This window comes from Coregonus clupeaformis, chromosome 16 (genome assembly GCF_020615455.1).
Source record: "Coregonus clupeaformis isolate EN_2021a chromosome 16, ASM2061545v1, whole genome shotgun sequence".
NCBI classification, from domain to species: Eukaryota; Metazoa; Chordata; class Actinopteri; order Salmoniformes; family Salmonidae; genus Coregonus; species Coregonus clupeaformis.
In genome coordinates this window covers 32,039,651-32,064,088 of record NC_059207.1, presented here as the reverse complement: position 1 = coordinate 32,064,088, position 24,438 = coordinate 32,039,651, and the positions used below count along the sequence as shown (strand labels likewise).

At 45.0% G+C, this 24,438-nt stretch overlaps 2 protein-coding genes across 5 annotated transcripts in view; one reads left to right on the top strand and one right to left on the bottom strand.

Annotated features, from left to right (window-relative positions):
- Positions 1 to 20,382, bottom strand: part of LOC121584890 (transcobalamin-2) — a 24,603-nt gene extending 4,221 nt beyond the window's left edge. Inside the window, exons 1-6 of the mRNA XM_041901105.2 lie at positions 20,276 to 20,382; positions 19,947 to 20,014; positions 3,158 to 3,350; positions 2,743 to 2,912; positions 2,440 to 2,592; positions 2,110 to 2,279 (exon numbers count right to left, since the gene is read on the bottom strand). Coding sequence (XP_041757039.1) covers positions 2,110 to 2,279; positions 2,440 to 2,592; positions 2,743 to 2,912; positions 3,158 to 3,350; positions 19,947 to 20,004 — 744 coding nt within the window. The 5' untranslated portion in view covers positions 20,005 to 20,014; positions 20,276 to 20,382. The remainder of the gene's footprint in view (positions 1 to 2,109; positions 2,280 to 2,439; positions 2,593 to 2,742; positions 2,913 to 3,157; positions 3,351 to 19,946; positions 20,015 to 20,275) is intronic.
- On the top strand, positions 18,265 to 24,438 carry LOC121584891 (coiled-coil domain-containing protein 117-like). Of its 4 annotated transcripts, none has more exons than XM_041901106.2 (6): positions 18,265 to 18,588; positions 21,275 to 21,517; positions 21,904 to 21,954; positions 22,067 to 22,342; positions 22,530 to 22,682; positions 23,816 to 24,438. In XM_041901106.2, exons 1-6 carry the CDS (start codon positions 18,452 to 18,454, stop codon positions 24,057 to 24,059), a joined length of 1,104 nt encoding a protein of 367 aa, XP_041757040.1. In that variant the 5' UTR covers positions 18,265 to 18,451; the 3' UTR covers positions 24,060 to 24,438. The 4 variants fall into 4 exon arrangements, with proteins under 4 accessions (XP_041757040.1, XP_041757041.1, XP_041757042.1 ...); XM_041901107.2 differs by lacking the exon at positions 18,265 to 18,588 and adding an exon at positions 20,401 to 20,557; XM_041901108.2 differs by lacking the exon at positions 18,265 to 18,588 and adding an exon at positions 20,463 to 20,585.

Here is a 24,438-nt window from a genome sequence, read left to right as displayed (position 1 = left end):
AATGCATGATAATATATAATATAATTCACCAATACATTTCTTGGTAGTCCAGAAATATTGCTATCAGGTTGTAAATCACATTTGGCCTGGTACATTGTTTTCTGCTTCCATTCGGGATGCACTGTTTCAGTTTCAATGACTCAATATTTTGTACAACAACGGACAAATGTATCCAAGTCTGGGAATGCCAATACAATCAAACTAGCAAGGGCAATGATCACAAGTCAGTCATAACGTGGCTAATAGCCTAGCATATCTATTTATGTAGCAAGTAAAAAACACGGCGCCTAACGTTAGCTAGCTGCTAGGAGCATGTCATGTATTTGGAGGAGTGGGTGAGTGACTGACTTTTTCCCCTCATATTGTTTTTCGGTGGCTATACACAGCTAGAGATACAGGTGTCATTTGGTTAGCTAGCAAGAACTTGAACGACTGTTAAAGCCAATTTATGCTTGATCCGAAAATGTGATCGGAGGATCCGTATGCAGGGTGTGACGCAATTGCGGCGCCTCCGGAGGAGTGCAGAGGCCAAATTGATGGGTTTGATCAATAGGACTGTAAAGTTCCCAAATGTAAGAGGACTCCCGTGGTATTAACATATTTGCAGAAATCCATTCAGGTGTATCTTGTGGCTTTTGGCGAATGCGTTCTAATGATCCAAAGTCGTGCTGTTGCAACTACCTGTGAACACACAGTCCAGTTCAAAGTTAATGATGGCAGGCCTGTGTGGCAAATGGCATGTTTGCATAAAGGCCTACTGTAGCTCTGATTGGCTATGGTGCACCGGTCTACGTACATTCCCGTCCTGGATGAGACAGATTTATTTACTGCAGTGTCTATTAATTGTCCAAACTTACGGCCGCTTTCCCACTCTATATTGCTATAGAATTTTCACAAATGCCTTAGTATATGTAATTCCCAAACATTCTAAGAATTTATGAAAATGTGAAAATGACCATATCTAAGTGCTTGCTTGTCAGAAAATGTTTTTAAAAAAGTGTAATTCTTCCTGGGGGTGTATATGTACAGATGTTAATGAGATGTGGGTTCGTTTCCCACGGGGGGCCAGTATGAAAAAAACAAACATGTATTCATTCACTAACTGTAAGTCACTCTGGATACGAGCGTCTGCTAAATGACTAAAATGTAAATGTAGTGGTTTCTTTGCAGCAATTCGACCAAGGCCTGATTCACGCAGTCTCCTCTGAACAGTTGATGTTGAGATGTGTCTGTTACTTTTTTTGTGTCTGTTACTGCAATTTCTGAGTCTGGTAACTCTAATGAACTTATCCTCTGCAGCAGAGGTAACTCTGGGTCTTCCTTTCCTGTGGCGGTCCTCATGAGAGCCAGTTTCATCATAGCTCTTGATGGTTTTTGTGACTGCACCTGAAGAAACTTTCAAAGTTCTTGAAATGTTCCGTATTGACTGACCTTCATGTCTTAAAGTAATGATGGACTGTCGTTTCTCTTTGCTTATTTGAGCTGTTCTTGCCATAATATGGACTTGGTCTTTTACCAAATAGGGCCATCTTCTGTATACCTTGTCACAACACAACTGATTGGCTCCACAAATTAACTTTTAAACAAGGCACACCTGTTAATTGAAATGCATTCCAAGTGACTACCTCATGAAGCTGGTTGAGAGAATGCCAAGAGTGTGCAAAGCTGTCATCAAGGCAAAGGTTGGCTACTTTGAAGAATCTCAAATATAAAATATATTTTGATTTGTTCAACACTTTTTGGGTTACTACATGATTCCATGTGTTATTTCATAGTTTTGATTTCTTCACTTTTCTACAATGTAGAAAATAGTAAAAATAAAGAAAAACCCTTGAATGAGTAGGTGTGTCCAAACTTTTGAATGGTACTGTATGTAAATGTAATATTTCTGGGTTTTTTAAAATGATAAATTAGCAAACATTTCTAAAAACCTGTTTTTGCTTTGCCATTATGGGGTATTGTGTGTAAATTCATGAGGGGAAAAAAAAAAACAATTTTATCAATTTTAGAATAAGGTTGTAATGTAACGAAATGTGGAAAAAGTCAAGGGGTCTGAATACTTTCCGAAGGCACTGTAGGCCTAGAGAGGGGAAATGACCCAATCCTTACCTGCACTGCCAGGCCTGTGCTGAACTCATTGCCCATGTGACCATCATCCCGCTGGGAGTCCAGTAGCTTCTGCTTGATGACGCCCAGGGCCTTGTCCAGAGCCGCATCCTGCACCTGAGTGTCATACTCCTTCAGGCACTGCAGGGCCATCCCAGCCATGGCAAACGTGTCTAAAGAAAGACAGAGGGGATGAAGCAAGGGTATAGCATCATCTCCCTGAAATCACCTATAGAGAATCTGATTGGAGGGAGCCAGTGTGAGTGAATACGTTTTATAGGAAAACAGAATCGGAGTTGGGAGATGCTCCTGGATTTCCTTGGTCATACTTACCGATGCAATCGGAGTCTCCATGTTTGATATGTCCATGCTCTACAGCCCCGATGAGCTTGTTGCTGACGTGAGAATTGACTCTAACTCCACTCACACACAGTGCCAGCACGCCTAGAGAGTACTGGTAGTAATTTGTCAGAGGACGGTGGCTGACTTCAAGAGAGAAAGACGGACACAAATACATATCAGACAAAATAATTAACTAGTAACAGCGACTGGGAAAACAAATAAAGTATGACGGGCAAATTTTATAGAGCATTAACAAAGATGGTAAGGGTCAGATGGTGGAATGAGGAGGCGTACAGGCGATGTGCTCTTTCTCCAGTGCCATCTGTCTCTTGAGATGAGTCAGCAGGGTCTCGCTCCTCTGGTTGACGGTGAAGGTTAGGGTGTTGAGATCGTAGCAGGAGGCCTTCAGGGCCAGAGTGTACAGGGCCAGGCGACCCACCACTGGCTGGCTGTTAGCCAGAGAGCTGAGAGCAGAGGATACAGGGTAAGGGGGAGATACAGAAGAGTTGTGATGGGTAAAGATACTTCAATATAATCTCAGAAGTATCAATCGTAATTCCAGAAATTGGATACAAATGCACTGCAGGTAGTTTTGAAGGCATTGACTACATAAAAGGATGTTTGCACAACTAGGTCATTATCAAGCATGACATTCACAATGACATCTAGAAATGTGCAATAAAAGGGCTTTATAAACATGGTCTTTTACCTCTCAATGTCATTGTGGAAATGTGTTTTGAGTGCATTCAGGTGATCACTCTCCTTGCCAAGGTTGTGGTGAGTGGACAGACGCAGGGCCAGGTGCACACTCGGATTGGGGGATGTTTCCTGGTCCTCCAGAGTACGTAGCAGCTTCTTATTGAGTGAGAGGAGCAGCTCACTATGTTCCGATCCTACAGGATCTGGACACAATGTGGGTTGAAAACTGATGCAACAAGAATAGTACATTATAGCAAAACCTACAGTAAGATTCCAAAAGATGTGCTGTGTGCTCACTGAGACTATATACAGTGGGGAGAACAAGTATTTGATACACTGCCGATTTTGAAGGTTTTCTTACTTACAAAGCATGTAGAGGTCTGTCATTTTTATCATAGGTACACTTCAACTGTGAGAGACGGAATCTAAAACAAAAATCCAGAAAATCACATTGTATGATTTTTAAGTAAATAATTTGCATTTTATTGCATGACATAAGTATTTGATCACCTACCAACCAGTAAGAATTCCAGCTCTCACAGACCTGTTAGTTTTTCTTTAAGAAGCCCTCCTGTTCTCCACTCATTACCTGTATTAACTGCACCTGTTTGAACTCGTTACCTGTATAAAAGACACCTGTCCACACACTCAATCAAACAGACTCCAACCTCTCCACAATGGCCAAGACCAGAGAGCTGTGTAAGGACATCAGGGATAAAAGTGTAGACCTGCACAAGGCTGGGGTGGGCTACAGGACAATAGGCAAGCAGCTTGGTGAGAATGCAACAACTGTTGGCGCAATTATTAGAAAATTGAAGAAGTTCAAGATGACGGTCAATCGACTCGGTCTGGAGCTCCATGCAAGATCTCACCTTGTGGGGCATCAATGATCATGAGGAAGGTGAGGGATCAGCCCAGAACTACACGGCAGGACCTGGTCAATGACATGAAGAGAGCTGGGACCACAGTCTCAAAGAAAACCATTAGTAACACACTACGCCGTCATGGATTAAAATCCTGCAGCGCACGCAAGGTCCCCCTGCTCAAGCCAGCGCATGTCCAGGCCCGTCTGAAGTTTGCCAATGACCATCTGGATGATCCAGAGGAGGAATGGGAGAAGGTCATGTGGTCTGATGAGACAGAAATAGAGCTTTTTGGTCTAAACTCCACTCGCCGTGTTTGGAGGAAGAAGAAGGATGAGTACAACCCCAAGAACACCATCCCAACCGTGAAGCATGGAGGTGGAAACATCATTCTTTGAGGATGCTTTTCTGCAAAGGGGACAGGACGACTGCACCGTATTGAGGGGAGGATGGATGGGGCCATGTATCGCGAGATCTTGGCCAACAACCTCCTTCCCTCAGTAAGATCATTGAAGATGGGTCGTGGCTGGGTCTTCCAGCATGACAACGACCCGAAACACACAGCCAGGGCAACAAAGGAGTGGCTCCGTAAGAAGCATCTCAAGGTCCTGGAGTGGCCTAGCCAGTCTCCAGACCTGAACCCAATCGAACATCTTTGGAGGGAGCTGAAAGTCCGTATTGCCCAGCGACAGCCCCGAAACCTGAAAGATCTGGAGAAGGTCTGTATGGAGGAGTGGGCCAAAATCCCTGCTGCAGTGTGTGCAAACTTGGTCAAGACCTACAGGAAACGTATGATCTCTGTAATTGCAAACAAAGGTTTCTGTACCAAATATTAAGTTCTGCTTTTCTGATATATCAAATACTTATGTCATGCAATAAAATGCAAATTAATTACTTAAAAATCATACAATGTGATTTTCTGGATTTTTGTTTTAGAATCCGTCTCTCACAGTTGAATTACAGACCTCTACATGCTTTGTAAGTAGGAAAACCTGCAAAATCGGCAGTGTATCAAATACTTGTTCTCCCCACTGTATAGTATCCTCAAACTCTGTAATCTAGCGGAATTTTCCAGGCGCTGACAATAGTATGGTGGTAGAGAGATGTACTGGTAAAAATGCCTTAGCAATATGAAATCAATTATGTGCATCAAATTACAGAACTTTAATAGAGCAGAGGTGGCACGACACAAGTGAGATTATTTGCATCACAGCAGATTTGTTCAACAATAGGGGCTGTGCATTATCTATTCAGACTCAAACAATTCATTGCAAAATCATTGAAAGTCCTGCAGTGGATGAAGTGGATCAACGTGTACCAACTCTTAGCCCCAACGTTCCTATGCTGTCCCTTGGACAACAGTCACATACATTTACTGACGGAAACAAATACGTCCCGTCTGTCGAATAAAATTCCATTTGAATTTACTCTGCCGATTGTCCGTGTGGTTGCTTCTTATAATAGGACAGAATTACACAAAATATACAAAGGAACATATTAATAAACAGACTTTCCAAACGTGGGTCTGCTGCAGGTACCTGACATAATCACTTCCACTCTGCTTCACATCATTTTACTACAATGTAAAAATGAATGGAATTGACCCTTTGCTAAGCCCCGCCCCAGAATTTTGGGCAACCAATCGCTGCACTCCAATGTATAGCAACTGTCGCTCGCGTTTAAAATCGGGGCTATGACAAAACCAGATTATTTTCTAAAAATAAAATGTTTAAATGGCTAAATAGTGTACCAGGAGTAATTGCTACTGTGATTCCTGAAATGCAGAGCCTGTTGGAATCCGAAATTATACTTTTGTTACATTGTTTGCTAGTTCAGATGGTTAGCTAGCTCTCAGTCTCATTGACCACCAAACGTTGCTAACGCTAGCTAGCTAGCAAACCACTTAATATAACTTGTTTTCTCAAAATATATGTTCGCTAGTTAAGTTAGCAATGTTATGAATACAACTCCCATCTGCTGTCGACATCAGGATATGATTTGAGAGCACTTGTTAGCTCCAAAAGTGGTTATAGCTTTGACTGCATGCTGACAGTGAATTCAGAGCCATTCAGTGGCTAGCTACACTACTAACATCATTTTACCAGGTTCCCGTGAAGCAATTGTAATGACAGTCCACTACAACATACCCAAGAACTTCCTGATTAGCAAGGGGTAGTCGGTGTTTAATTTCATGTGGAATTGGGCTTGTCAAATCAAATCAAACTTTGTCACATGCGCCGAATACAACAGGTGTAGACCTTACCGTGAAATGCTTACTTACAGTATCTCACAAAAGTGAGTACACCCCTCACATTTTTGTAAATATTTTAGTATATCTTTTCATGTGACAACACTGAAGAAATGACACTTTGCTACAATGTAAAGTAGTGAGTGTACAGCTTGTATAACAGTGTAAATTTGCTGTCCCCTCAAAATAACTCAGCACACAGCCATTAATGTCTAAACCGCTGGCAACAAAAGTGAGTACACCCCTAAGTGAAAATGTCCAAATTGGGCCCAATTAGCCATTTTCCCTCCCCGGTGTCATGTGACTCGTTAGTGTTACAAGGTCCCAGGTGTGAATGGGGAGCAGGTGTGTTAAATGTGGTGTCATCGCTCACACTCCCTCATACTGGTCACTGGAAGTTCAACATGGCACCTCATGACAAAGAACTCTCTGAGGATCTGAAAAAAAGAATTGTTGCTCTACATAAAGATGGCCTGGGCTATAAGAAGATTGCCAAGACCCTGAAACTGAGCTGCAGCACGGTGGCCAAGACCATACAGCGGTTTAACAGGACAGGTTCCACTCAGAACAGGCCTCATCATGGTCGACCAAAGAAGTTGAGTGCACGTGCTCAGCGTCATATCCAGAGGTTGTCTTTGGGAAATAGACGTATGAGTGCTGCCAGCATTGCTGCAGAGGTTGAAGGGGTGGGGGGGGTCAGCCTGTCAGTGCTCAGACCATACGCCGCACACTGCATCAAATTGGTCTGCATGGCTGTCGTCCCAGAAGGAAGCCTCTTCTAAAGATGATGCACAAGAAAGCCTGCAAACAGTTTGCTGAAAACAAGCAAACTAAGGACATGGATTACTGGAACCATGTCCTGTGGTCTGATGAGACCAAGATAAACTTATTTGGTTCAGATGGTGTCAAGCGTGTGTGGCGGCAACCATGTGACGAGTACAAAGACAAGTGCCTACAGTCAAGCATGGTGGTGGGAGTGTCATGGTCTGGGGCTGCATGAGTGCTGCCGGCACTGGGGAGCTACAGTTCATTGAGGGAACCATGAATGCCAACATGTACTGTGACATACAGAGCATGATCCCCTCCCTTCGGAGCCTGGGCCGCAGGGCAGTATTCCAACATGATAACGACCCCAAACACACCTCCAAGACGACCACTACCTTGCTAAAGAAGCTGAGGGTAAAGGTGATGCACTGGCCAAGCATGTCTCCAGACCTAAACCCTATTGAGCATCTGTGGGGCATCCTCAAACGGAAGGTGGAGGAGTGCAAGGTCTCTAACATCCACCAGCTCCGTGATGTCGTCATGGAGGAGTGGAAGAGGACTCCAGTGGCAACCTGTGAAGCTCTGGTGAACTCCATGCCCAAGAGGGTTAAGGCAGTGCTGGAAAATGATGGTGGCCACACAAAATATTGACACTTTGGGCCCAATTTGGACATTTTCACTTAGGGGACAGCAAATGTACACTGTTATACAAGCTGTACACTCACTACTTCACGACCTCCTCCCTATAGGCTATCTCTTCGTTGTCGGTGATCAGGCATACATACCACTGTTGTGTCATCAGCAAACTTAATGATGGTGTTGGAGTCGTGCTTGGCCATGCAGTCGTAGGTGAACAGGGCAGTACAGGAGGGGGCCAAGCACGCACCCCTGAGGGGCCCCCAGTGTTGACGATCAGCGTGGCAGACGTGTTGTTGCCTACCCTTACCACCTGGGGGCAGCCCGTCAGGAAGTCCAGGATCCAGTTGCAGAGGGAGGAGTTTAGTCCTAGGGTCCTTATCTTAGTGATGAGCTTTGTGGGCACTATGGTGTTGAACGTTGAGCTGTAGTCAATGAACAGCATTCTCACATAGGTGTTCCTTTTGTCCAGGTGGGAAAGGGCAGTGTGAAGTGCGATTGAGATTGCATCATCTGTGGATCTGTTGGGGCGGTATGCGAATTGGAGTGGGCCAAGGCTATCCGGGATGATGCTGTTGATGTGAGCCATGACCAGCCTTTCAAAGCACTTCATGGCTACCGACGTGATTGCTATGGAGCGGTAATCATTTAGGCAGGTTACCTTCGCTTCCTTGGGCACAGGGACTATGGTGGTCTGCTTGAAACATGTACAGTGAGGGAAAAAAGTATTTTGTACGTTTGCCCACTGACAAAGAAATGATCAGTCTATAATTTTAATGGTAGGTTTATTTGAACAGTGAGAGACAGAATAACAACAAAAAATAACCAGAAAAACGCATGTCAAAAATGTTATAAATTGATTTGCATTTTAATGAGGGAAATAAGTATTTGACCCCTCTGCAAAACATGACTCAGTACATGGTGGAAAAACCCTTGTTGGCAATCACAGAGGTCAGACGTTTCTTGTAGTTGGCCACCAGGTTTGCACACATCTCAGGAGGGATTTTGTCCCACTCCTCTTTGCAGATCTTCTCCAAGTCATTAAGGTTTCGAGGCTGACGTTTGGCAACTCGAACCTTCAGCTCCCTCTACAGATTTTCTATGGGATTAAGGTCTGTTGACTGGCTAGGCCACTCCAGGACCTTAATGTGCTTCTTCTTGAGCCACTCCTTTGTTGCCTTGGCCGTGTGTTTTGGGTCATTGTCATGCTGGAATACCCATCCACGACCCATTTACAATGCCCTGGCTGAGGGAAGGAGGTTCTCACCCAAGATTTGACGGTACATGGCCCCGTCCATCGTCCCTTTGATGCGGTGAAGTTGTCCTGTCCCCTTAGCAGAAAAACACCCCCAAAGCATAATGTTTCCACCTCCATGTTTGACGGTGGGGATGGTGTTCTTGGGGTCATAGGCAGCATTCCTCCTCCACCAAACACGGCGAGTTGAGTTGATGCCAAAGAGCTCCATTTTGGTCTCATCTGACCACAACACTTTCACCCAGTTCTCCTCTGAATCATTCAGATGTTCATTGGCAAACTTCAGACGGGCATGTATATGTGCTTTCTTGAGCAGGGGGACCTTGCGGGCGCTGCAGGATTTCAGTCCTTCACGGCGTAGTGTGTTACCAATTGTTTTCTTGGTGACTATGGTGCCATCTGCCTTGAGATCATTGACAAGATCCTCCCGTGTAGTTCTGGGCTGATTCCTCACCGTTCTCATGATCATTGCAACTCCACGAGGTGAGATCTTGCATGGAGCCCCAGGTCGAGGGAGATTGACAGTTATTTTGTGTTTCTTCCATTTGCGAATAAATCGCAATAACTGTTGTCACCTTCTCACCAAGCTGCTTGGCGATGGTCTTGTAGCCCATTCCAGCCTTGTGTAGGTCTACAATCTTGTCCCTGACATCCTTGGAGAGCTCTTTGGTCTTGGCCATGGTGGAGAGTTTGGAATCTGATTGATTGATTGCTTCTGTGGACAGGTGTCTTTTGTACAGGTAACAAACTGAGATTAGGAGCACTCCCTTTAAAAGTGTGCTCCTAATCTCAGCTCGTTACCTGTATAAAAGACACCTGGGAGCCAGAAATCTTTCTGATTGAGAGGGGGTCAAATACTTATTTCCCTCATTAAAATGCAAATCAATTTATAACATTTTTGACATGCGTTTTTCTGGATTTTGTTGTTATTCTGTCTCTCACTGTTCAAATAAACCTACCATTAAAATTATAGACTGATCATTTCTTTGTCAGTGGGCAAACGTACAAAATCAGCAGGGGATCAAATACTTTTTTCCCCTCACTGTAGGTATTACAGACTCAGTCAGGGAGAGGTTGAAAATGTCAGTGAAGACACTTGCCAGTTGCATGCTTTGAGTACACGTCCTGAATGTTGACCTGTTTAAAAGGTCTTGCTCACATCGGCTACCAAAAGCGTTATCACACAGTCGTCCGGAACAGCTGGTGTTCTCATGCATGCTTCAGTGTTGCTTGCCTCGAAGCGAGCATAAAAGGCATTTAGCTCGTCTGGTAGGCTCGCGTCACTGGGCAGCTCGCGGCTGGGTTTCCTTTTGTAGTCCATAATAGTTTTCAAGCCCTGCCACATCCGACTAACGTCAGAGCCAGTGTAGTAGGATTCAATCTTAATCCTGTATTGACGCTTTGCCTGTTTGATGGTTCGTCTGAGGGCGTAGCGGGATTTCCTATAAGCGTCCGGATTAGTGTCCCGCTCCTTGAAAGCAGCAGCTCTAGCCTTTAGCTCTAAGCGGATGTTGCCTGTAATCCATGACATCTGGTTGGGATATGTACGTACGGTCACTGTGGGGACGATGTCGTCGATGCACTTATTGATGAAGCCGATGACTGAGGTGTTATACTCCTCAATGCCATTGGATGAATCCCGGAACATATTCCAGTCAGTGCTAGCAAAACAGTCCTGTAGCGTAGCATCCGCGTCATCTGACCACTTCCGTATTGAGCGAGTCACTGGTACTTCCTGCTTTAGTTTTTGCTTGTAAGCAGGAATCAGGAGGATATAATTATTGTCAGATTTGCCAAATGGAGGGCGAGGGAGAGCTTTGTATGCGTGTGTCTCTGTGTGTGGAGTAAAGGTGGTCTAGAGTTTTTTTTCCTCTGGTTGCACATGTAACATGCTGGTAGAAATTAGGTAAAACGGATTTAAGTTTGCCTGCATTAAAGTCCCCGGCCACTTCTGGATGAGCATTTTGTTGTTTGCTTATGGCCTTATACAGCTCGTTGAGTGCGGTCTTAGTGCCAGCATCGGTTTGTGGTGGTAAATAGATGGCTACAAATAAAATAGATGAGAACTCTCTTGATAGATAGTGTGGTCTACAGCTTATCATAAGGTACTCTACCTCAGGCGAGCAATACCTCGAGACTTCTTTAATATTAGACATCGCACACCAGCTGTTACTGACAAATAGACACACACCGGCGCCCCTTGTCTTACCAGACGTAGCTTCTCTGTCCTGCCGATGCATGGAAAATCCCGCCAGCTCTATATTATCTGTGTCGTTGTTCAGCCACGACTGGGTGAAACATAAGATATTACAGTTTTTAATGTCCCATGGGTAGGATATTCTTGATCGTAGATCATCCATTTTGTTTTCCAATGATTGCACGTTGGCCATTGAACGGATGGTAGTGGAGGTTTACTCACTCGCCTACGAATTCTCAGAAGGCAACCCGACCTCCGCCCCCTTTTTCTCCATCTTTTCTTCACGCAAATGACGGGGATTTGGGCCCGTTCCCGAGAAAGCAGTATATCCTTCGCGTTGGACTCGTTAAAGAAAAAATCTTCGTCCAGTTCGAGGTAATCGCTGTTCTGATGTCCAGAAGTTATTTTAGGTCATAAGAGACGGTAGCAGCAACATTATGTACACAATAAGTTACAAAATAAGTTAAACAACGCGAAAAAACTAACAAAATAGCACAGTTGGTTAAGAGCCCGTAAAACGGCAGCCATCCCCTCCGGCGCCATTGTTGCAACAGTAACCAAGAGGGGGGCGGGGCTTAGCGAAGTGTCATATTTATTCAACATTCGTGACACAGAGGACATGAAGCTAGCTATGGATTTTTGTGCCGATGATGTCCAAGAGTATCGGATAGCATCGGTGCATCATGCCTAACCAACTCTGTACTTTCCCACTGGCTCTTCAAATAACTAGTGTTGAGTAAATGCATGTGAGGAAACTCAGGTGAAGGAAGTTTGATGAACTTCACCAACTTGGGTGGAGCGGAGACCAGGTTTTGTAGAATCGCAGACTGGTCTCATATACTAGACGTAACATAGTAAATGTACATCTGGGACACTCAAATTAGTATGATATGTTACGTTTGGTATAGTTACATAAGATAAGTTACTTAAGGCAAAACCGAGAGGAGGGTATAACGCAAACGTCTAGCAATTCAAAGGCTAACCCTTCCCCTAACCTTAACCCCTATCAACTAGTGGCTAACGTTAGCATTAGCCACCTAGCTAACGTTAGCAACAACAAATTGGAATTCCTAAAATATCATATGTTTTGCAAATTCCTAACATATCGTACAAATTGCAATTCGTAACATATTGTACAAATGGCAATTCTTAACATATCATACGAAATGCAATTCATAACATATCATACGAAATGGATGATGGACATCCACAAATTAATACATACCATATGAAATGTAAGGGACGGATCAAAGTTTACAGAATGGTTACCTAGAAGAAAATGGGGGAGTGTCATGCTTTTTCAATTTCAGTCAAGGGGAGGGTTGTCACACCCTGGCTCTGGGACTCTATAGGTTGAGCCAGGGTGTGTTCATTCTATGTGTTGTATTTCTTTGTTGGGAGTTCTAGTTTGTTTATTTCTTTGTTGGCCTGAGTGACTCCCAATCAGAGGCAACGAGTGTCAGCTGTGGCTGGTTGTCTCTGATTGGGAGCCATATTTAAACTGTCGGTTTTCCCTTAGTGTTTGTGGGATCTTGTTCCAGTTGGTTGTGTTTAGACTTAGGACGTCACGGTATCGTTTGTTGTTTTGTTATTCGTGTGTGCACTTTAATTAAATAAAGTATGTTCGCTCAACACGCTGCGCCTTGGTCTACTCGATACGACGATCGTGACAGAAGATCCCACCATACAAGGACCAAGCAGCGTGTCCAGGAGCAGGCAGCCTGGACGTGGGAGCAGATTTTGGACGGGCAGGGGTCCTGGACCTGGGAGGAAATCCTGGCCGGGATGGATCGCCGGCCATGGAGTGAGACAGTAGAGGCGCGACGGAGAGAGGAGCAACGGCGTGATCAGTGTCGTCGTCGGACGGTCGAGAGGCAACCCCAAAAAATTTTTAGGGGGGGCACAGGGCATGGACGACGGGGCTGACGGAGGCAGACAAGGGGCGTATTCAGAAGGCCACCAGGTTACGGGGGTCACTGGTAAAGGAAGGGAAGGAAGGTTTAGAGGCACGGCGAGAGGTACTGGGGTGTGTTACCAGTCCGGTCCGGCCCGTTCCAGATCCCGGTTTAGAGCCAGTGGTGTGTGCCCCCAGTACGGTCCGGCCTGTTCCGCACCAAGTGTACGGTGCGCGTCGCCAGCCCGGTCCGGCCTGTTCCTGCCTCTCGCACCAAGCCTACGGTGTGCGTCGCCAGCCCGGCCCGGCCTGTTCCTGCCCCTCGCACCAAGCCTACAGTGTGCATCGCCAGCCCGGCCCGGCCTGTTCCTGCCCCTCGCACCAAGCCTACGGTGTGCGTCGCCAGCCCGGTCCGGCCTTTTTCCTGCCTCTCGCACCAAGCCTACGGTGTGCGTCGCCAGCCCGGCCCGGCCTGTTCCTGCCTCTCGCACCAAGCCTACGGTGTGCGTCGCCAGCCCGGCCCGGCCTGTTCCTGCCCCTCGCACCAAGCCTACGGTGTGCGTCGCCAGCCCGGCCCGGCCTGTTCCTGCCCCTCGCACCAAGCCTACGGTGCGCGTCGCCAGCCCGGCCCGGCCTGTTCCTGCCCCTCGCACCAAGCCTACGGTGCGCATCGCCAGCCCGGCCTGTTCCTGCCACTCGCACCAAGCCTACGGTGCGCGTCGCCAGCCCGGCCCGGCCTGTTCCTGCCACTCGCACCAAGCCTACGGTGCGCGTCGCCAGCCCGGCCCGGCCTGTTCCTGCCACTCGCACCAAGCCTACGGTGCGCGTCGCCAGCCCGGCCCGGCCTGTTCCTGCCACTCGCACCAAGCCTACGGTGCGCGTCGCCAGCCCGGCCCGGCCTGTTCCTGCCACTCGCACCAAGCCTACGGTGCGAGTCGTCAGCCTGGTCCAGCCCGTTCCTGCTACTCGCACCAAGCCAGGGGTGCGAGTCGTCAGCCTGGTAAAGCCCGTTGCTGCTCCACGTACCAAGCCAGGGGTGCGAGTCGTCAGTCCGGTGAGGCCCGTTCCGGCTCCACGCACCAAGCCAGGGGTGCGCATCGTCAGCCCGGTCCGGCCCGTTGCTGCTCCACGCACCAAGCCAGGGGTGCGCATCGTCAGTCCGGTGAGGCCCGTTCCGGCTCCACGCACCAAGCCAGGGGTGCGCATCGTCAGCCTGGTCCGGCCCGTTGCTGCTCCACGCACCAAGCCAGGGGTGCGCATCATCAGCCCGGTCCGGTCCTTTCCTGCCTCACGCACCAAGCCAGGGGTGCGCATCGTCAGTCCGGCACAACCCGTGCCTGGGTCACCGGTGCCTAATCAGGTACCGGTCAACTGCTCCACAACGGAGCTGAAGCTAACCGCTCCTGCTACGTCCAGTTCAGCTCCAGCCAGCGGGGCCAGACCGGACCAGGGGCGCTATGGGGGGTTTATTGGAGGGTGGTGGGCAAGCCCGGAGCCAGAACCGCCGCCGAGGAGGAATGCCCACCCAGCCCTCCCCTGTTTTGTTCTAGTGGAGGCGCGGTCGCAGTCCGCGCCTTTAGGGGGGGGTACTGTCACACCCTGGCTCTGGGACTCTATAGGTTGAGCCAGGGTGTGTTCATTCTATGTGTTGTATTTCTTTGTTGGGAGTTCTAGTTTGTTTATTTCTTTGTTGGCCTGAGTGACTCCCAATCAGAGGCAACGAATGTCAGCTGTGGCTGGTTGTCTCTGATTGGGAGCCATATTTAAACTGTCGGTTTTCCCTTAGTGTTTGTGGGATCTTGTTCCAGTTGGTTGTGTTTAGACTTAGGACGTCACGGTATCGTTTGTTGTTTTGTTATTCGTGTGTGCACTTTAATTAAATAAAGTATGTTCGCTCAACACGCTGCGCCTTGGTCTACTCGATACGACGATCGTGACAAGGGTTTAGTATATAAATACATATATACACTACCGTTCAAAAGTTTGGGGTCACTTAGAAATGTCCTTGTTATCGAAAGAAAATTTTTGTCCATTAAAATAACATCAAATTGATCAGAAATACAGTGTAGACATTGTTAATGTTGTAAATGGCTATTGTAGCTGGAAACGGCTGATTTTTAATGGAATATCTACATAGGCGTACAGAGGCCCATTATCAGCAACCATCAGTCCTGTGTTCCAATGGTACGTTGTGTTTGCTAATCCAAGTTTATCATTTTAAAAGGCTAATTGATCATTAGAAAACCCTTTTGCAATTATGTTAGCACAGCTGAAAACTGTTGTGCTGATTAAAGAAGCAATAAAACTGGCCTTCTTGAGACTAGTTGAGAATCTGGAGCATCAGCAATTGTGGGTTCGATTACAGGCTCAAAATGGCCAGAAACAAAAAACGTTCTTCTGAAACTCGTCAGTCTATTCTTGTTCGGAGAAATTAAGGCTATTCCATGTGAGAAATTGCCAAGAAACTGAAGATCTCGTACAACACTGTGTACTACTACTTTCACAGAACAGCGCAAACTGTCTCTAACCAGAATAGAAAGAGGAGTGGGAGGCCCCGGTGTACAACTGAGCAAGAGGACAAATACATTAGAGTGTCTCGTTTGAGAAACAGACGCCTCACAGGTCCTCAACTGGCAGCTTCATTAAATAGTACCCGCAAAACACCAGTCTCAATGTCAACAGTGAAGAGGCGACTCCGGGATGCTGACCTTCTAGGCAGAGTTGAAAAGAAAAAGCCAATTCTCAGACTGGCCAATAAAAATAAAAGATTAAGATGGGCAAAAGAACACAGACACGGTACAGAGGAAGATTGGAAAAAAGTGTTATGGACAGACAAATCGAAGTTTGAGGTGTTCGGATCACAAAGAAGAAAATTTGTGAGACGCAGACCAAATGAAAAGATGCTGGAGGAGTGCTTGATGCCATCTGTCAAGCATGGTGGAGGCAATGTGATGGTCTGGGGGTGCTTTGGTGGGTGTAAAGTGGGAGATTTGTACAGGGTAAAAGGGATCTTGAAGGAGGAAGGCTATCACTCCATTTTGCAACGCCATGCCATACTCTGTGGACGGCACTTGATTGGAGCCAATTTCCTCCTACAACAGGACAATGACCCAAAGCACAGCTCCAAACTATGCAAGAACTATTTAGGGAAGAAGCAGTCAGCTGGTATTCTGTCTATAATGGAGTGGCCAGCACAGTCACCGGATCTCAACCCTATTGAGCTGTTGTGGGAGCAGCTTGACCGTATGGTACGTAAGAAGTGCCCATCAAGCCAATCCAACTTGTGGGAGGTGCTTCAGGAAGCATGGGGTGAAATCTCTTCAGATTACCTCAACAAAATGACAACTAGAATGCCAAAGGTCTGCAAGGCTGTAATTGCTGCAAATGGAGGATTCTTTGACGAAAGCAAAGTTTGAAGGACACAATTATTATTTCAATTAAAAATCATTATTTCTAACCTTGTCAATGACTACATTTCCTATTCATTTTGCTATATTTCCTATTCAAAGAAATGTCATGTATGTTTTCCTGGAAAACAAGGACATTTCTAAGTGACCCCAAACTTTTGAACGGTAGTGTATATAAATAAAAGTGTGCCCGATGCCGCCCCTCCATCTCTGATTCTCCGCTGGGCGCGCAATATTAAGTGCACCTGGAGGCTATTTAGTGTGGTTTCAATCAAATGATCCATAGCCTACGAAGTGCATGCTCGGAGAAGCACAGAGCAAAGTTATATGTCTAAGACAGCTGCTGGGATGGTGTAAATGAAACTAGGCTGCATTACACACGGCAATGGATATTCCAACCCTGAGCCCTGGCCTGCTCTGCTCTTGCTGATCAAACACTTTTTTTGAGTGCTGCTAAACTAATGGCTGTGCTGTGTAGGGCTACAGTGGCAGTTCAGGAGGAGAGTCAAAGGTTTCTTTCCATATTTTTATATTTATTAAGCCTAGTCCAAAAAAAGTCACTTTTGCGTGCGGACTATCCATAGCCTATGTTCTGTTCAGTTTGAGAAGGAAAGCGCAAAGATGAGAAGGAGGACCGGAGGTCAACTTTGATAGCTTGGTACTACTATACTGAACAAAAATATAAACGCCACATACAATTTCAACGATTTTACTGAGTTACAGTTCATATAAGGAAATCAGTCAATTGCAATAAATAAATTAGGCCCTAACCTTGGATTTCACATGACTGGGCAGGGGCGCAGCCATGGGTGGGCCTGGGAGGGCTTATGCCCACCCACTGGGGAGCCAGGCCCAGCCAATCAGAATGCATTTTTCCACACAAAAGGGCTTTATAACAGACAGTAATACTTCTCAGTTTCATCAGCTGTCCGGGTGGCTGGTCTCAGACGATCCCGCAGGTGAAGAAGCTGAATGTGGAGGTCCTGGACTGGCGTGGTTACACGTGGTCTGCGGTTGTGAGGCCAGTTGGACGTACTGCCAAATTCTCTAAAACGACGTTGGAGGCGGCTTATGGTAGAGAAATTAACATTCAATTCTCTGGCAACAGCTCTGGTGGACATTCCTGCAACCAGCAAGCCAATTGCACACTCCCTCAAAAACTTCAGACATCTGTGGCATTGTGTTGTGTGACAAAACTGCACATTTTAGAGTGGCCTTTTATTGTACACAGGTGCACCTTGTGCCGGGAATGATCATGCTGTTTAATCAGTGTATTGATATGTCACACCTGTCAGGTGGATGGATTATCTTGGCAAAGGAGAAATGCTCATTAACAGGGATGTAAACACATTTGTGCACAACATTTTAGAGAAATAAGCTTTTTGTGCATATGGAAAATGTTGTGGATCTTTTATTTCAGCTCATGTAACATGGGACCAACACTTTACATGTTGCGTTTATATTTTCATTCAGTATATTATTGATTTTATTCAAAACAATATGTTTCTTGCCCACAATGTATTTATCAGAGTTATTGATTCGAGTAACTTACACTGTGGTGCAGAAACTTCAAGCAGCAGCAGCGGCACAATCAATCAGAAATGGACAGCTCATGGTACTGAAAGTAGGCAAATTCGAGTAGGCATAATTCATTTCAACTGTCTACATTTTAATTAGACTTTACTAACAACAAGAGGGCTTTGTGTTGGAGCTTATTTCTTCCTATTTAAGAAATAAGAGGTAGGCCTACTTGTTTGACAGATGTAAATTAGGCTATAGGCTGCTATATCCATAGATTTGTGGGTAAATTCCTCCACCCACCATGCACTCTTTAAATAGCCTACCTCGTGTCAGTGAAGGGCTGTTAAGTTAAAACCAAGACTCGAATTGAGGGGGTTTGCCATCGGCCTACCTTTTATTAAAGAATAATTGAAAAAAAAGCACAGGCCTACCCCTTGTTAGCTTAAGATTTTGAAGAAAATAGAATGGATCCAATTATATAAAGAGATCTATAAAAACGCTTTGGTCCACAATGCTTTATGCTAGAAACAAGCTGTAAAATACCCGGGAAAGACGTGAGTCCGATGGGTTGGGTTAAGCCACGGAAGAAGAGTATCCAGCAGTTAAAGCTTACATTTTTCTGCGTCGGCAAGCCTACTCTTTCTGGGGTGGAAAGGTAGGCACAACTTTTGAAAGTACCATGCTCAGATTCCTAATGACGTCTCAGATGTAAATATTTGCAAACAGGGACAATTTTGTTGCAAACAAAACACACTGATTTGGCATTGGCCTGTAACTTACGTAGAATTGCGTGAAATGTTTATAAATGGCTAGTTTTTCTCTGACCTGTAAATACGATGATAGATTCATTCAATGCTTTTACTATAAAGGATATATTTTCAGTTCTGTTTTGTATGCACACTGCCCTTGCCTTTGAATGAAGAATCAACGATTTTGCCAGTTCACTTCATCTATTTTGTGGAACGAGTCCTCTTTGCATTCACATTGCTATGTTTAGAAAGGAACCAATATCTTTGTCCAACATTCACTCAATGCACTCTGGGTTTTTACAGTGCAGGACAAGCCATTCAATCAGAATGTGTTATCGGACAGCTAGATGTACCTACTTACATTTAGGAAGCTAATTGATTGCATTTAATTAAAATATGAGACATAATAATTGTAATCAGAAGATACTATAAACATGTACATTTTATTGCTAACAGAATACATAGCAATAGAATAACTGCAAAATAAATAATGCTGTAATTGAAAATTGTACACCCAAGGTAGGCTACTGCCCCTTTAAAGCTAGAATATATGTTGTACCCTATGTTGTGATTCTCTCCAAATATGTTGTCTTCACACACTATTCAAACCCCATAATCAATAAATAGCGTATGAAGCTCTCTTAGTCTATAGATCACATATTGCAAACAAATAATCTGAACTAAAAACTCACACATTTTGGAATTTCTGTGCGTCCTTGACAATCGCTAATCAATATCCAAAAACAGCACACATTTCCCCCCGCGAACCTGCACCATATTCTCTTGTGGCACCAACGTGAGGGTTTTTGGCAAGGGAAACGGTGTTGCAGTAGTCTAGTGTGTGGTGCATGAATAATGACAAGCGAACCTGCGGAGCGTTGCGTTCACATTGCCCTAAAAAAGGGACCCGGACCGCGGAATTCAACCGAACCGAACTCAGCCCACCTTTCGAGATGGTCTCAGTTCGGTTCGCTTCAGGGGCTCTTTTGAGGGGTCTGAGTTCCTTTAGAGTGTTCGCACTGCACACAAAAAATGGCTGAAAGAGACCAAGTGTGAAAACACCCTTAGAGCAACAGCAATGAGCAACAATCGGTGCTTGTATTTGATTAACGTTTCATCAAAAAGTATGGATTTCAACAAACAAAGGCATGCAACTACAGAGGACAAACATAGGTGGTCGTTTCATAAGTTATATATATTTTTTATATTGACCTTGACCAATCAGGTGTTCTAATATTGTGTTTCTGGGATAAATTATAGTTACCACAGGGTTTGCTTGCAACCAGTGCCAGCAGTCCACTCACAATGTACAGGGTATACATTTTGACCAACCTTAGAGAGGGAAAAAAACAGCTAGAATCAATAGAGTTTCATGTACAGTAGCCAACTAACGTTCGCTATATAGTGAAAATAAGTGTCCAAACTAGCTGAGTAAACTCAATCCCGTCCATAAATCTCTACGAACGGAGTTGAGTTTACTCGGCTGTCCATCCCTACCCTATTGTTGTTGATAGACAAGCCAATAGATTAGCTATTCCTAAAATGACATTTCACACATGATTCATCTTAATGATCAAAATCTATGTCGCCTACCTGTAGAGTGACCTTGTTGTCAAGACAAGAGGATACCTTCTTTAACTTGATTTTATGTTGACATTGCTCTCATGTATTGGTCGTGTCAAGTGACCTGGTGTTGTCTCAGAAGCGCATGCTCAAGTCTTTTGTAGAACGTGAACGAGTTTTTTTGCGCGATTCGATTCTTCATCAGCATTTGCGCAGTGTACTTGGTGGTTCTTAGCACCTCACTTCAATGCATTCATTCAACCCAGAATTTATTCTCAGAAAAGCTGAAAATGTGACAGCGAAAATAAAGAGGTAGATAAACGCAGTGAAAGTTATACAGGTATGTTTGTTAGCTAAATACGTTCAAGAGTTCGAAGTTCGAACTGCAACAGGGGTTCACATGCAACAACAATAACAGGCAGGGGGCGGGGCGGGTCATGTTGTACCCTTAGTGCTAACTGGCTAGCTACCTAAGTTAGTTAGTTAGCTTGCTAGCCATAGATAGCCCGAGACGAATATATTGCAGAAGAGCAAGGCAAGCCATTCTTTACTGATTATGAAGGGCTACCTTTATTTAATGTTAAAGGCTTTATTTATTCCTGTCAAATAAAGTTTGCTAGGCAGCTGCCTCTGCTAGCTTGCTAATAGTAATTTTAGCAAGCTTGCTAACTAGCTACCAAAGATTATACAGAACTAACCCTGTGGCTATCTACGGTATGTAAACTAGTTACATTTCAGGGCCTCATAACTTTATTGGATAATTCAAACCTGATCAAGGCAGCTAGCCATAACGCTAGGCGAAGAAGAGTGACAATTTACAAGATTCAGAATTAGTAGCTAGCTGGGTCGACATTAGCTAGTACAGTAGCTAAAAGTAATATTTGTTATGATGGATAGGTGACCAAAACAACAGCTATCGCTGCTGTACCAAACATTATTTATTAGTTATATCCATCTGTGCACCACTGACAGCTACACACATGCCTGTAAAATGGTTCATTTTTATAATAATCGATTTCTGTTTTCTAGGTTGGCCTTCAAGAAGTCAATTTATCCTCCTTGTTTCTGTCTGCTCATCTACCATCGAGACTTTTGTTCAACCCTTCCACCTCAGATAAACCGGGAGCATCATCCCAGCCCCATGAGCAGCGAGCTGGGCTTTCTGCCTGCCATGTACTCATTCCCTGGCTTTATCAATGTACCTGAAATGGGGATCAATATTGGCTCTGCAAATACCTTTCAACACCTGCCAGGAGTGTCGCCCCCAAGCACGTGAGTATTTGTATTTGTATTTATTATGGATCCCCATTAGCTGCTGCCAAGGCAGCAGCTACACTTCATGGGGTCCATCAAAATTAAGGCAGTTACAATACATTCATAACAGATTTCACAACATATTAAGTGTGTGCCCTCAGGCCTCTACTACCACATATCTATAACACAAAATCCATGTGTACATATGTGTATAGTGCGTATGTTATCGTGTGTTTGTATGCATGTGTCTATGTTTGTGTTGCTTCTACTGATGGGACCGCTGCACAATACACACATATGTAACAACCATGTGCTTTACAGGAGTTTTGCAAGACCCAGACTTGCTAGCATGTTGGCATTACATTTTACTTGCGTTTCTTTTTCTCTTATTGCTATTTCTTCAGGAGTTGGGAGAGACGATGCCTGAGAAAGCACAGGAGGAGAGCAGATGACGAGTGAGTTAAGAATAGGAAAAATCTATAATATGAACGTCGGTGTTTATTCTGCAGCGCATGTTAGTTTCAAAGGACAAATTATTTGCTCCAAATCAATGTGTTTGTTCTCCAGAGGATGCAGTGCCAAAAAGAGGAGGCTGATGGGAGAGGCAGGATGTGATCCTTTGGATGACCTCAGCCCTAATGTGTGTCAGATCTGGCCACCAGGCAACAACTGCTCCCCTCTACCTGAATCAGCCAGCCAAGCACCTCCCCAGCACTGCCTGGGGACTCAGAACCTGGAGCTGCCCATATCCGGGTCTCCCTCCCATCTGGCCAGTCCAGAAGCAGAAGGCTCCTGCATCGAGGTGGCGACTGCTCATAGGAGACTGCAGGAGATTGAGGAAAGGTTAGCTATGAGAGACCTTATGAGGGCAATGTGAGAGATTCCAGTTTCTGTTACTGTCCATAACTCATCATAATTTCAATATGCATTGTAACTGAATATAACTTGTATTAGCATTATCACCATTTGTTTTGTCTGCACTGTGCACTACACACTCTGTCATACAGTGAAGTTAGTCTGTTTCTGTCAGGATCACCCTGGAGGATGATGATGATGATGATGATGAGGACCTGGATGTAGAGCCAGCACCCAGGCGGCCAGTGCTGGTGATGTCTGACAGTCTGAGGGAGGGGCTTCAGCGTGGCATCAGTGACATTCTCCCCCACACTGTGGCCCAGTCTGTGTAAGTATTCCTCTCCTTCTCATCCCCCACCTCAGAGGAACATTTCATTCAAGTACCTACCTACCCACAGGGTTCAATGGTAATACATACTTTTTTTGCATACATTTTGGGGGGAGTTATTTTTTTCTATAGGCTGGTACAACAATTAAATATACAATTTAGGTCCTTGCAAATTACAATTAAGTGCTTGAAAAAGTCCTTGAAAGTCATTTTTATTTGACTTGCCAATGTCTGTATGAACCCTGTATAGGCTACTTGCTCAGCCCGTAAATGAAAGATAAAATCACCTGCTATTGAAATTATGTACGTATCATTCGCTTTCCGGTCAGATCTTGACCCGGGACAGTATTTTTCTCATTCGGGCCAGTAGCTTTCAGTTGGCACTGGGAAATCATGATTATTTGCATCAATCCAGTGGCCATTTGTTTTGAAAACTCCATCACATTGTGTGCTACAGAAACACCACTAGCGAACACAACTGTCTGGCTGGTGTGAACCTGAATTAAAGGGTAACTACACAAAGAAATATAAATGTCTCAAGTTTTTCCCAGACCTAAAGAATTGCCCCTGATGTGGTTTAAGCATTGTTGTGGATTTAGAACATCCCATTTTGTTTTTCTATTAAAAAAATGAAATCACAGTCCTTCTCCCCGCTTTCCTTTTGTTGTTGCTGTGGTATCAAGTATCGTTTTTTCAAATTCTGCTCTCAAGGATTTTGCAAAAAAGAACACGTGGCACTTTAAAATCTGCAATAAATACATTTAACAGTCTCTTTTCTTTGCTGTTACAGTAAATCTATCCAAATCAATGTAAGCACTCAAGGGTATGGTAATTTAAAAGATGGCTAGTCATTAGCCTGGTTCTGTATGGAATGCAGGCACATTATGGGACACGGGCCAGATCATTCTTAAAACAATTCTTAAAAAAATTGGTGTGAACAAATCATGTGCTGGTGCCACCAACTGAAAAGGTTGGTAGCATCAGTGCCAACAGTGGGAAAAGTTAGTATAGAACCCTGACCCGTCTGTCATGGTGGCCAGTAGTGAATAAACGTTATACCTTTTGGAGGTGTTCACTATTTGTTTCTCTCTTTCAGTCCCATCGACTCACCTGTTCCTCTCCTGTTCCCATAGGAGCCACTCCTGTATGGAGCTGGTAGTATGGCGCCTCCCAGAGGATGCGCTGGCCCGAAAGCTGAAAGACTCCCTGCAGAGGAAGCAGCAGACTACCAGCAGGCAACCCCCGACCCCCAGTGCCACTCCTACACCTCAGATTCCCCCCACCCCCACAAACCCCCCAGGGGAGACGTACTCCCCTCTGTACTGCAGCCCAGGGGCCGGGGCCCACAGCTCTGGAGAGGAGGACATGGAGCTGTAGGGCTTTGGAGACCCAGCATCAGGAATGCCCAGAGTAGCTACAGGTCTCAGCCTTGGATCACTTGGTTGGCCCCTCAGAGAAGCCATGGCGAGGCAGAAAAAACTGTATAGACAGATCCAAAAGCTTCACAGTGATATGAACGTCCGCTTTGGATCAAGACCAGGCTGTTGGGCAGCATGGCACATGTATGTACCCACTTTCTTTGTGTTATAGTCAGATAATACTGGATTTAAAGAGCAACTGCCTCTAAAAACCAACTTCTCATTTAGAAAACAGCCTATGTGGCATCAATATGAGTGAGAACCATTTATTCTACTGTCAAAATTGAATACAAAGTGTAAATAGGATAATTTTGGTAATAAAGTCAATCTCGTCCAAA